At 36.9% G+C, this 14,715-nt stretch overlaps 1 protein-coding gene across 2 annotated transcripts in view; it reads left to right on the top strand.

Annotated features, from left to right (window-relative positions):
- The window catches only part of lhx3 (LIM homeobox 3), a 14,680-nt gene extending 2,772 nt beyond the window's left edge, over positions 1-11,908 (top strand). For both annotated transcript variants that reach the window (XM_028463015.1, XM_028463014.1), the window contains exons 2-6: positions 1,958-2,129; positions 3,765-3,967; positions 7,987-8,138; positions 9,709-9,880; positions 11,189-11,908. In XM_028463015.1, the coding sequence (XP_028318816.1) occupies positions 1,958-2,129; positions 3,765-3,967; positions 7,987-8,138; positions 9,709-9,880; positions 11,189-11,622 (1,133 nt within the window). In that variant the 3' untranslated portion in view covers positions 11,623-11,908. The remainder of the gene's footprint in view (positions 1-1,957; positions 2,130-3,764; positions 3,968-7,986; positions 8,139-9,708; positions 9,881-11,188) is intronic.
- The last annotated feature ends 2,807 nt before the right edge of the window (positions 11,909-14,715 follow it).

Below are 14,715 nucleotides of genomic sequence, written 5' to 3'. Positions count from 1 at the left end.
AGAGAGAGAGAGAGTGTGTGTGTGTGTGTGTGTGTGTGTGTGTGTGTGTGTGTGTGTGTGTGTGTGTGTGTGTGTGTGTGTGTGTGTGTGTGTGTGTGTGTGTGTGTGTGTGTGTGTGTGTGTGGCCGCAGCAGAACGCACTAAATTAAAGATGACCTGCAGCTTCCACCTGCTGTGGACGAGGCTGCCCCCGCACTTTGGCCGGTGGTTCCGCCAGAACCGGTGCGTTAATGTTTCATGATGGACCTGCAGAACAATAGGAATGTGATTCCCTGCACCGATGGCACACGAAGTGGCCCCGGCTTCGTTTTAATTAGTAATAAAGAGGCCTGATGGCGTCTGATCGTCATCTTTATGCGTTTTTTTGCTTCACTAACAGGCAACAGATCCGTGTCTGAGAGTGTTTTTTTATTAGCTTTACATCACATCAGTAGATTGTTTCTTTAAATGTATCGGATTACTATCTTTAAATGCCATATAGTATTAGTTTGTTTGTTTGCATGCTTATATGGGATTGCCTTAAAATGTGGGTTTTAAAAAGAAACAAAAACCTTATTTTATATTTAATAAATATGTAAGAAAAAATACAATTTTTTAGTATACTTTTTATTTGAAGTGATATTTTTTAAACAGTTAGAGCAACATAACGAATAAAAAAATGAAAGAAAATCAATAATTTAATGACAATTGTTGGGGTTTCTTTCTTTTTTCTTTTGTTTTTGGAGACAAATTAAAACATGGATATTATTATTATTAAAACAAAAGAAAGGAAAGAATAAAGGACAACCCCTATATTGTATTATTCTAATTATAGAATAAATTCAGTAAATGAAACTTGTAGTTCCTGACTCAGCCATTCCAGGCCAGGTTAAAGAAGAGGTGCAGAAGGCTTTACCAACTCACAATCTTCCAAGTAAATGACAGCATCTGTGCAAATCACGACATATTTTCATGTAATAATAATAATAATATATATTTTTTGCATGCTACGTTTTCAAACATTATAGCACCATTTTAACGTGTTTATTTACTACAATTCCGGAGTAGGCCTACTGCATTTGGCATTTTTGATGTGGCCATATTAACAGATCGACATTCAATGCAATTCATTTCAATCCAAATCAAATCCAGGGAATATTTGTGACGTGACGAATAATATTATTATTATTATTTTGCAGCAAACAGAGACAGTGTTTACAACATTTTTAGTAACAATAGTGATAAATTATGCATGTATATTAAACAAAAGCCTTCTGTCCGATTTCAAATTTTGTTTCTTGGATTTTTATTTTATTTATTTATTTATTTTAAAGTTATATTTACACGTAGTCTAACATTTAATATTTCAAAACGTATCCGGTAGCCTACAACGTTAAAAATTAAAATAGCATTTGAATAAACACAAAATTGCCTGCTTTGAAATTTCAAAACTTAAGGGACACTGAAAAATCATATTATGTAACTGATATTGAAACATTTCAATTTAAAATCATTTGAATTGTTACTGATTAAATAAGAATTCCAATTTAGAATAATCAAAAACGTACATTTTTTTCATTGCCTTATTTAATTTATCTTAGATGGATTTTATTATAATAGTATTTCGATCGGCCTTTGATACGTGAGACTTTGCTTTTTCTTTTTTTTTTTTAGTTTTCAGTAATTTACATTCTACAAAGTAGCCTTTTATATTAAAACATGCAACAACAACAAAATAAAATAACTATTTTTATAGAACATTCAACAATAAATAATAATAATAATAATAATAATCCAGCCAACGCCACGTGTTCTCCAACAGTGTGGTGCGTTCACGGCGCAGATCAGAACAGAATCGTCCTCCGTGTGTGCGTCATTAATAACCTCTGGTGTCCATTAGCAGATTGTTTGCAGTGTGCCAGCTGTGTTCACGTTTAGTACACAGTGCTAACACAGGGTTGTTGTTCTGATCATGCAGAGATCCCGGTGTGTGCGGGCTGCAGTCAGCACATCGTGGACCGTTTCATCCTCAAAGTGTTGGATCGACACTGGCACAGCAAGTGTCTGAAGTGCAGCGACTGCCAGGCACAGCTGGCCGACAAGTGCTTCAGCAGAGGAGACAGCGTGTACTGCAAAGAGGACTTCTTTAAGTAGGAAGCTCACTTATTTCTTCTTCTTTTTTTTTTGCATTTTTACAATCTGATGTGGCTGTTCTCAAACTGCAGGGCACGGCCCTCTGTAGGTCCGTGATGGCATTACACAGGAACCTTATGTAGCTGCTAACCCAGATCATTTTAGAAAGTGTCTATTTGTACGGTCCACGGTGCTATTGGTACAGTGACCAAAGTACAAGTACTAGTGTGTTAGGGTTAGGGTTAAGTTATAACCCAATATCGCAACACTTTTTAGGGTTAGGGTGAGGTTTAGTCTTCGTCACGTGACCTAAACTGGCCAAATAGGGGCGCTGCGTACGGATAGAATGTCGGTATATTGATACGGCAACCATACGGATAGCCACTGCCATAATTTTACATTAGAGTGTATGTCTTGTTAGAGCCCGATATTTAACAATGACCCGAATTGTTATTTAAAAAAAAAAAAAAAAAAAAGAGAGCGAGAGAGAGAGAGTAATAAAACGCGAAATGTAATAACTGGTCAATAATGTAACAAAAGCATTGAGCCCGGAATATAATAAAAAGAAATTTAATAGACCCAAAATGTTACATCTGATCAATAATGTAACAGATGCTCAGCCCAAAACGTAAAAACCTTTTGCTGTCATTATTACATTATGGGACAGGGAAAATATTTGCCCCTAATAGTGTAATAATTGTCATTGAGTGAGTCAATGAATTATGGATTAAAAGGCTTATTGCTTCTAAGTAGAGAGAAGTATCATACACAAATGCATATGTGTAGATATATTAAAGCCTTTTGGAGAACCCTGACATTTTTGGTTATTTATATATATATATATATATATATATATATATATATATATATATATATATATATATATATATATATATGTAAAGACAAAAGAGGTTACGTTACTGACCAGTTGTAACATTTTAGGTTTTATTAAAAAAAAATAAATTGTATCACATTTCGGGATCAGCACTTTTGTTATATTAGTTATTACATTTCAGGTTTTATGACTTTTTTTTTTTAAATAACAATTTGGGTATTGTTACATTTTGGGTCGTTGTTACATATCGTGTTCTAACATGTCTCAGATCAATGAATCAATCATTATTTACTCCAAAAAAAAAAAAAAAGGAAAGACGTTGAAATTCGCTGCTTCAAAGTTTGTTTTCATCTCCACCCTAAACACTCCATTTGTTGACTTTTTCGCGCATTGCATTGTGGGATTTTGAGTGGCGGAGACAGGTGCATGGAAGTGTTTTTCAGTCTGATGTCAGGGGAATACAGGGAACAAACTACAACAAAAATGGTGTCAATTGAATCTACTGTCCTCCTTGACTGACAAACAAAAAAAAAAACAGAAGAAATCACAGTAAGAATGAAGTAAAAACGCTTCTATTTTTTACAAGACTCCACATCCCACAATGCAAAGCGCCAAAATGTCAACAAAAGATTAATTTCAACCTTTTTTCCTTTCTTTTTGGACTAATGAACTAATAAAAACAACAGGAATTTTGGAGTTAAATGAAGGAAAACATTTGAAATCTATAACAAAGTTCACCTGTCAGTGACAGTGTGTAGCTTTTTCATCATAAACTGTGTTTTAATGCATTCTGATTGTCTGATGTTTCCCTATAAAGGAGGTTTGGTACCAAGTGTGCCGCCTGTCAGCAGGGCATCCCGCCCACACAGGTGGTCCGGAGGGCACAGGACTTCGTCTACCATCTGCACTGCTTCGCCTGCATCGTCTGCAAAAGGCAACTGGCCACGGGAGACGAGTACTACCTGATGGAGGACAGTAGGCTGGTCTGTAAGGCCGACTACGAGACTGCCAAACAGAGAGGTGAGCCATAAAAGTAAACCACATCACTCTCAGCATAACAACTACACAGTGATCGTATGGAGGTGGAGTCTGTTAATTGTGCTTTTACATCTCAAATACATCCCTGGTGTTGGGTGCTGTGTTCTACACTCAATTATTTAATATGGGTGTCATAAAGAGCTGGGTTTTCATAAAGTTATTTGGACAACTTATTTTTATTTTTAAATTCCAGCATTTGTTGATGAAGTTTTATAAATGAGGTGGGACCATAGACTGTAAAAAAGATGGACGGGACAAGCCATCGCAGAAGGTAAGCTTTTATTTTCTGACTGGCTGCAGTATAGGTCATAAACCCCGCCTCCTCAATGATAACGAATGGGATTTGGGTCTAACTGTAAAGTCAAAATACTCGTCACATCATTTTTTTTTCCAAACCTAAACTCTGCTTTGATCATTAGTTATTATCACCCCACATTATGTTCAAGTGCAAATGTTTCTGTGAAGTTTGTTTGAAATAAGTTGTTTGAGGTTGAAAAACGGGATTTGACGTCATATATGATAACGATTGGCAGCCACACTCCGCCCAGTTATACAAACTGGGCGGAGTGTGTTACCAGGGCTCCTCCCACCGGACCCTACTGCGCAAATTTCCAAGATGGCAGCGCCCCTATAAGTGCCGCGTTTTGGCTTCAAGAACGTTGAGTGGGAACTATGGAGGACGTCACGTCCATCTTTATTACAGTCTATAGGTAGGACAAGGCCATTGAGAGTCTTAAAAAACATGCAGTTAAATGTTTAAAATGAATCATCAAATCAATTAGGAGCAAGCTACTGTGTTGTGCTCTGTGTATTGGTAACAAATACCAATACACAGAGGACAAAAAAAAAAAAAAAAATGAAATTGTGTACAGACTGTTTGACCAGAGAGACAAGCTTTGATGTAAATTTTCTGTGTACCAAACAGGGGACGGGACTTGGATAAGCAAACTGCTTCTCTCGTCTCCTTTTTCGGCATGTACAAAAAAAAAAAAAGAATAACAAAACTTCTGTGAATGCAACCAGAAATAAATTGAATAAATAAATAAAAATAAAATAAAACATTGGTACATAAACAATATTAATTTATTAATATTTATTTATTCATTCATTCATTTATTTCGTCGACTGACCTACAGTATATGGAAGGGAATAAATAAATAAATATATATATATATATATATATATATAAATAATCACTATGGCTAGTCATAAATATGAGTTAGTAAAGTCATAAATATGAGATAGAGAGTCATAATTATGAGTAACTAAAGTAATAATTTTAACAAAACAATTTTCAATTGAAATTTTCAAAGAGACTTATGTACTTCCACTATTTTCCACACTATGTCATAATCTCATATTTATGACTTTTATCTTATAATTATGACTTGCTGTAGTGATATAAAAAAAAAATGTAGTTGCGGAAACAGGCTTCCATAGACCTGTTCATTCCTGTCATTAGTTATTATTAATCATAAATATTAATACTATAATAGTAATAATGTTATGCTAAATGGCTAATTAATTTTAAGAAAATTTCCATGCAACACTTTGTTTTTTTAAGTTCATCAATGTAAAATCTATTTTTTAGATATCATGTTAAGTCATTCTTTCTTTCATCTGAACTCTTGTGTTTGAGTGCATTTATAATCACACAGTCATGCTATACGAACACTATAAAAGCACTCGCAGTAGTGAAATAAATAAATACATTTCTACTTATAATATTTTCCTCTATACTGAACATCCCAGCAGCTTGCTCCTGATTGGTCAATGTGGCATTGGTTGGGTTTTATCTTCCCATCTGTGTTTTTAATTTACTACTGGACACCTCGCACAGATTTACGCGGCAACTTTATGCAAGTTTCACCAAAAAAAACACAGAAGTGGATTTTGCTAACAACAGGGTGAAATTAGTTGCACAGCATTTATTTAAGATGATAGTTTTGTGTTGTGCTTTGGTGCCAAACAGATGTGCACTGATGCCCAGTTATAGGTTCATAGGCACCGGATCATTTATTTGGGATGTAAAACTGTAAAGGTATTAATTACTAATAAACTACTGTTTTTGCAAGTTGCTACAAGAGGTTTTTATGTTTTGTGAACAAGGTTAAGGATAAGTCGACTGAAAGAAATAATTCAGATAGAAATGTGTCTCTTTTTTAACATTTAATAGAGAAAAAAAAATAGAAATGGGAATTTAACATAGAGCTCATATCTGCTACACTCATGTTGTCAGGACTAATATTAACCCCCTGAGTGAAAAACCTTCTATTAAATGTGTGTTTGTGTGTTTGACACTTTAATAATTTTACAATTTTCCTTCAAAAACCTGAAAGATTTTATTGTTTGTTTATTTGTTGCATTATTTTCTTGTTAGGACTGATTTATTTTTGTGGGGAAAAAACTGACGACTGGACGATGCAGATGCGTTTTTCTTTGTTTCTAACATTGCTGGCAAATTGCTGCCACTTTTAAAGACATGTTCATTCACAGTCATGTGATGCTGCATGTTGTTTTATTCATTAGTCGGGACTTCCTGTAGTCATTATGTGGGTGGGAAATAGAGCAGTCAGTCTGAACAGGTGCTACTTTGCGATTCTTGAAAATTCTCTTTGACAAAGTTCATACATTCATTTAAAAACAAACTATAATTTAACAAGAAAATGTGTATTTATTAGGGAGTTATGATACGATAGACGATAATGCAGTGATTTCCAACCTTTATTGGATTATGACACCGTTTGCTAAATTATGACACCTTTGGAGCTATGTTGGTATTTTTGGGTTAGGTGGAAGGATCTAGTGGGTTTAGGTAGGGTTAGGGGTAATGCTGCGCTCACACCAAATGCGTCTTCTGCAGCACCGGAAGCATCTGCCGCACAAAATGTACCACAGGGTCCGCAGGATCAAAGAATGTCCCCAAGCCCCGCCCACCAGCGACACATCAAACTCAGTGAGTTTCACTGCCTGCTGAAGCGAGGAGCTGAACTCCTTTTTCTCCTCTCATAAACATAAACCACCAGTGAAAAAAGCCGGTGTAATTAGCGGCTACTGCTAACCTAGCTCAGTGCTACAGAGAGAACTTTTACCTGCTACTACCACCTCCTCACTGATTCTCCTCCACACCAAATCCTTCCTAGTCTGGTCCCGCTTATAAAGGCGTACGGACATTTCGTGACACATCCGGTGTGCACGCAGCATTAGGGGTTAGGGTAAGGCAGTGGCTATCCGTACGGTTTCCGTATCAATTAACCGACATTCTATCCGTACACAGCGCCCCTATTTGGCCAGATTAGGTCACGTGATAGGTCAGTCATTGGCCAGTTTAGGTCACGTGACTAAGACTAAACCTAACCCTAAGAAATGGTGCGGTATTAGGTTATAACCTACCCCTAAACCTAAGGCGCTATGTACTTGTACTTCGGTAACCGTACCAATAGCACTGGGGGTTGTCCGTACAAAGAGACACTTTCTTAGGGTAACGAACAACACTTAATGACAGCCTCCATGACACCTTATTCATACGTATGATTGAGAGGGAGATTTTTGGTCATGTTGTTGATGTAATGTTTGTTGATGAGTTTAAATGATTGGAATTTTTTTTTTTTTTTGCTGATTTTAATGCTTTTGTAAATTTTAAGCTGTTGAATGTTTTCTGTTGCACTTTTTGATCATGTAAAGCACATTGACTTGCTTTGTGTATGAAATGCGCTATACAAATAAATTAGCCTTGCCTTGCCTCATGTCATAATAATAACAGCCTAATGTCAGCCTTTATATATAAAACTTCAAGTAAAGTGTTACCAAAAATATATTTGGATATAGGCAATATTGTAATTTTCTACGGTATATCGCCAAAACAGAAAACTCGATATATCTCGAATCTCAATATATTGCCCAGCCCTATCTACGCCTATCATTTTGAAAACTTTGTTATAAAGCTGCATATTAACTATATTATGATTAATGACACTATTTATTGTCCATTACTTCCACAGAAGCCGACTCAACTGCAAAAAGACCACGAACTACTATCACTGCTAAACAGCTGGAGACCCTAAAGAACGCCTACAACAACTCCCCCAAACCAGCCCGTCACGTCCGAGAGCAGCTGTCGTCAGAAACAGGCCTGGATATGCGGGTTGTGCAGGTATGTTATCATCCATTAGAGCCCGTTCCCTCAGTATCCTGACCTCACCGTCAGTGGAGCACGTACAGCTCCAACCGGCGTGGCCGTGGCTCTGCCTCTGCGCCTGTGTTGTGTGCAGGGAATTTACGGCTAGATGGAGTAAAATGAAGTCCGTGCCAAAGTCGGCTTGGTTTAAGTGCCAGCTCGTTAACAATGCTGAGAGGCCCCTCGCATATTGTCTGCTGCCGCAGAGCCACACGCTGCTCTTGAGAGGTGGTGGTCGTATATATTGTTTTATTTGCAAGGACAAAAGTAGAGAGGGAAGCCACTAAAGTGGTGCTCATTATTCAGCAGGAGGGAAGGGGTGAAGAGGGCGAACGCAGGGTGGAATATCATTAAGAGAAAAAGTAAAAGTGCTGAATTCAATTTGTTTGCGAATTCGAAATTTGAAGAAAATGATGCATTTTTTAGATCCAACTTTCATTTAGCACATAGTGTAACTTTAATTACCAGTAAAGTGAGGATAAGGTAACATCAGGGTTGGGGTCAATTACCTTTTTCAATTACAATTACGTTTTCAACTACCCATGTTCAATTACAATTAAATTACAATAGTTTTTTTATTCTCAGAAAGTCAATTACAATTACGTTGTCAAATCACAATTACTGAGCCTGAATTAAATAACCTAATAGAAGTTAACCTTCCTCTTGTGTTAGCTTTCTGTTAGCATCTCTTATGACAACTGGTCCTAAATCAGCTGTAAAATAGAATAAAAACAAACATCTATCATAGAATTTATTTCCTATTTATTGGTTATCTTGTTAAGCTTCCTAATCAATGAAAATATAGTTTTTAATATTTTTGATGTGGGCGTCTGAGCCTTTTTTGTATCATCATACCCCTAGATTTTTTATTATTATTATTTTAAATGGCAAAATGTCTCTTGATATAAAACATATTATAAAACTTGTTAACTACATATGTGTAGAACTGTACATAGAACTCTAACATGGTTCCCCGGTTTTGCGTTAAATTACAACGGACCATTTTTGTTGCAATTACAATTATAAAGTAATGTACCTGAACTCAATTACTATTTAATTACTATTATGACAGCAACAGATTTTAAAATTACAGTTACAATTATAATTATGCCATCATTGTAATCAATTATCAGTTACACAATTACAATTACAATTGACCCCGACCCTGGGTAACGTTGTAACACCACAATGCAGTGTGTAAAGATATCCAACAAAGTGCATTTAAAATGAAATAGTTGAAGTTGTTGGCACGTTAACCTGCTTGCTCGGCCTGGCGAGGACAACTTGTAGCTGTCAGGAAGTTGATTAAATGTGTGATAAATCTGATGTGGATCCGAGGATTACTGTGGCGTCAATGTTTCAGTTTCCCAGCGTGAACACAAAAAGGCGTAAAAGGAGTAGACAGTACTGGAATATTAACTTCAACTTAATGCATCAAACTAAACTAGAATTTGCAGCGCAAGGAAAAAGTAGAGGAGTGTAGGAGGGTGAAAGCAACACTGGTTTGTGCTGTTCGTAGTAAAACATTGTGCGTACTCCCTCTCAGGTTTGGTTCCAGAACAGACGAGCTAAAGAGAAAAGGCTGAAGAAAGACGCAGGCCGTCAGAGGTGGGGACAGTACTTTCGCAACATGAAGAGGTCACGTGGAGGCTCCAAGTCTGACAAGGACAGCATTCAGGAGGAGGGGATGGACAGCGACGCAGAGGTTTCATTTTCAGGTAAAGAGTAAATGTGCATTTCAGAAACTGTTTGTGTTTCTTCCCAGCTTTTATACTGTGTACATAGCGAGACATCTATTATCCCCCACCACAAAGTATGGAAAGGAGGATATAGGTTTGAGCTCCGTATGTCCGTCCGAGTTAAAGGGGACAGCTTTTCTCAGAAACTGTTTATGATAGAATAACCAAATACGGTGTGTGGCTTCAGGGTATCAATACCTTGATGGAGTTCGAAAATGAGAAGCGCACAATAATTTTTTTCCGCAGTTATTGCCCTTTTTCCGTTTTGGCGGTGGATGTTGATGACTATGTCTTCTTGTTATTTTTACTATAGTTTATTATTTGATTAATAGTTGAAAAAATAAGGGAATAAAACAAATATTTTCTTATTTCTTTTACAAGTCTGAAATAAACTACTACTAAACCCCATTTCGATATCACAATTTTCTGATGACCTCAAATATTATTATTTTTTTTTCTCGAATTACTTTTTGATCATGTTTTGTTACAGTGTTACAAATACAGGATTAGTGAAAAAAATTGCACAATCTCAGATATTTTTAGACTGCATTTTATTAGAACTTTATTTATATTTGAGAAAGTGAAAGTATGGAATACAGTTATTTAAGATTGTGTTTAAATTTTGAAAAATAATATTTCATAATTCAATTCAACTTTATTTATTTCGCGCAAATTACAACAACGGTCATCTCGAAGCGCTATCAAAATGTTCTTAAGAAAAAAACATTTTTTTCTTAAAAAAGATTTTCATCAGTAGTATTTTTGTAATCAATTGCTAGACATGTCAGGCGACCCCATTTAATTTCCAGGCAACCCCAAATAGGGACACGAACCCAAGGTTGAAAAACACTGAACTAGCCTGACATAACTGAGTCACATTTCATCAGGATCTATCAATCATGATCCACGATTAAAATTAAAATTTCCCCATTGATGAGAGAGGCGTGTTTTCATTTCTGAAACTGATCTAGACTCAGTATCATGTATATGAATAAGCTTTAAAATGTAATGGAATGTTCCATGATATTCAAACAAACAAACAATTAAACAGATAAATGAATGAATCCCTCCTTGGAGGAGGTAATAATTATTTGATGAAAAATTGAATATGATTTTAGGAAAGTAAGAGTTTTTCTATTTTGTTGGCGAACTGCCATTAACCTCAAGTGTGTCGATTCATTTTCTCTAATGAGTGAATCCAATGCTTCCATATTTGGCTTTTTTTCTCTGACTGGCCTTGATGGGAATTGTTCATTAGTCAGATCTTATATCTCTCCACCTCCACAGACGAGCCCCCCATGTCAGAGCTCAGCCACACTAACGGCATCTACAGCAGCCTGAGCGAGTCCTCACCAGCCATGGCGAACCGCCAGGTGGGAACCAATCACGGCTCCTTCCCTCTGGAGCACGGCATTCTCCCTTCTCAAGACCAGTTCCACGACATCCGCTCCAACAGCCCTTACGGACTTCCTCAGTCTCCGGGGTCTCTTCAGGAACTTCCCAGACACCAGCCTCTCATCTCAAGTCTCGTCTACCCCGACTCTGGTATTTCCATCATGACCCAGGGCGGCGGGCCAGGCATCAACGCTGCTGGGAGGGTCTCTCTGGGGGCAGCCAATGGTCCAAGCTCGGACCTGTCCACCGGCAGCAGCGGAGGTTACCCAGACTTTCCTGCTAGTCCCGCCTCGTGGTTGGATGAAGTGGACCATGGACAGTTTTGATTGGTCAACAAGAACTTTTCCACTTCAAACTCTACTTTCTGTGTCTTGTTGGATTTGAGGAAATCAAAATGAATCACTCAAAAACAAAAAAAACTGCTGTTATTGGATTTCCAAAATAACTCATTGCCATAACCATTGGACTTGTGTCATCTGAAGCAAAGATGAAGACGTTCCTTGTTTAAAGCACTTGGTCTATCAATAGTCACACTGCACAGAGTACTTAAAAACAGCCCATTAAAACACCCACAAGATCACACTTTTTCCATTTTCACCAAATGTCCTTTGACAGCATCTCTTCTTATAGTTATTTCTTAACTTCGTCATCCTGAGTCTTAAAATTTCAGTATGTTGCCAAATGTCTTATACACATAGATGTATAAATACAAAGATACTGGTTTATCGTTGTGGAGACTATATTTTTATACAAACCCTTTGCTGGACATGAATAAGAACACAGATAGGAGGACTTTGTACATTCTCTAAGATAGGGAGGTCATTGAAATAGGTGTTTGTTGTCTTAAATGGTACCGAGGGGTCCAATTACTTCTATGCATTTGTATGTTCTCAGATGTATCTTGTTCGTTTTGTTCTACTGGTAAAAAAAAAAAAAAAAAAACAGCCCCGCAGAGGAACTTTGGCACCCGGGGCCTGATGTATACGTTTGTTTATGTGGAAATAGTTTTAAGTCTTATTTATTCCGTCTGGTATTGATAATGGTTCTGAAATAAATAACAGGAATTTAATACCTGTTGCCTGTTTTTTTTTTTTTTTTTTTAAATCTATTTGTTTATTTATTTTGCACATTCTAGTGTCTGTGTCTGCACAGTGAGCGCCTGGCTAACTATCAACACTGTATCACAAGTTCAACAGCTCTTTAGCTGAAAAATTTGATGCAGTCAACTCGTCAATTCAGACATTACGGGGTCTTGTTTGACCAAACGCCCCCTGTGGGAAAGGAATCTCCAATCCATTATCCAAGAAGGGATCGAGTGCCCCCCCGTGAATTTCCTCATTTGTTTAGGCATTCGAAGCCGGGTTCAATTAAATAGATTAAAAAGAAAATGTGCGTGCGTGCGCGTGTGGCCATGAATGTGTTCTTGTGTGTCGCCAATGTGGTTTTACGTTCGTGTGTTTTCTTTAACGCCGTAGGACGGATGGACAAGGCGGAAAAACAGAAGGAAGATTCTGTGGAAGTGAATTCAAATTGCCTTCTTCATTCTCCACCATAAACCCGCTCGACTCCTCGAGTTCCACGAAACACAAAAGGAAACAGCGCGGCAGAGTTTCAGCTAATCCGTCTAGCTAAGCGACCATTCAGGGTCATTGTTGTCCTTTTAAAAGCAACAGGTGTGTAACTCGACCCGAGTGCGTTTGGCGAGAGTGAAAAGTCAAAAGCTGACCTAATCGCACGTGACGATTGTTTGGTACGTTTCCTCTGTACTTTATTGTTCTTCTTAGGTCACCAAAAAGACATATTTATAGCTTATAATCACACCACTTTGCCAAACTACACCCATTTATGTTTTAGCCACACTTTATGTAATTTATGTGTGAATATTTAATCTCTCTTATCCTCACAGCAGGTGTGAGTCACTGGTGACCACAGCACGAACTCCCCCTAAAGAAACAACTGGGATTATCTCACACCACTCAGTCAGATTGGCTCTGAAATCCACTATTTCCTCAGGAAAGAATTAGGTTTGGTTTGGTATGTGATTTTTTAAGTTTGGTCATGAAGGAATGAATGACTGACTGAGAAAATCAGTCATCGCTGAGGTGTTGAAGAGTCAGGGTCACAGTATAGATTGGATCTTAAGACAGAGATGGTTTTTATTTAGACGGGGACAGTGCACAATTTGACATTGACCAAAAGGAAGGATGCATTATACCAGGTTATAGCAAAAATGCTAATTTCCACCTGTAGTCCCTGGGCAGGTTGATGTTACAGTACAAAAAACTGATTATAAATGTAGGTGAGCATGTGACCATGGATTTAACATCATCATTAACATACATTTAATATATATCGTGGCATGTGCTAACGCTAGGGTGTCAATCAAACTCATGGTTCAGGGGCCAAATATGGACCAGTTTTATCTCACGTGGGAAGCAGATTTTAGGCGGGAAAATGAGAAATTAAAAAAAAAAGATTTAGCCTTGTTTGCACTTTTACATACAGTATAAATGATATGTAACGTACGTAAGGCACTGCCAATATCCAAGCAATAAAGAGCGGATGTAATTAATTTGGGAACATTTTGTGAACATTTTTGTGGAAAATGACAGGATTTTGAAAAAATTAAGAGATTGTTTAACAATTTCAGCTTCTGATATAAGCATGGGGAAACTGAGAGCCTGTAGAGTGGCATTGAATTTCTGTATATGGAGTGCCATATAGTTGTCAACTTACACAATTAGTCATGTTTACTTTCTCCTGCGGGCCACACTGGATGCTTTAAAGGGCCGGATTTGGCCCCCCAGCCTTAATTTCGACACGTGTTCACTAAAGCATCGATACAAAAGTACGGTAATAGCTGGACTATCAAGGAGAAAAAGTAAATTAGAGATTGTTCTAAACAAAAAAAATGCATTAAAAAAGTCATTGTGTGTATGTTTGTCACAGCTGATTCTATATTGTCTTTTTCTATAATCAGTAATGCATTAAAATCATGTGTCTTTAAATGCATATAATAATGTGAAGAGACACAAAAACTTCTCATGTTGATGTTTTTTTTGGAAAATCATGAAAAGGAAGACGCATTTTAGAATAGGACAAAATAAATGTGTTATGCATGAGTTGGGTTTGGAAAATAGGTATAAATACATTTTAAAATACTGGATGTATTTGAATCACACTTCCAAACTGTACATATTTTAAAATAGGTTAGACATCTGTTGTTCCTTATAGTTCCATGTAACTGAATGTATTTGTTGTGTGAAGATATGAGACATTAATCCCAATGACATAACATTGGTTTAAAAAAAAAAAAACACACACACACATTCATGCTGTGGTAGCTTAAAGTAATACAAATGTAAATATTTTCTACAAAATGCAAAGTTTTTATCGTTAAAAAATTATGGCAGACTTTT

This window comes from Gouania willdenowi, chromosome 12 (assembly GCF_900634775.1).
Source record: "Gouania willdenowi chromosome 12, fGouWil2.1, whole genome shotgun sequence".
NCBI lineage: Eukaryota > Metazoa > Chordata > Actinopteri > Blenniiformes > Gobiesocidae > Gouania > Gouania willdenowi.
The sequence above is the reverse complement of the archived record's forward strand: the minus strand, read 5'-3'. Positions and strand labels throughout refer to the sequence as shown.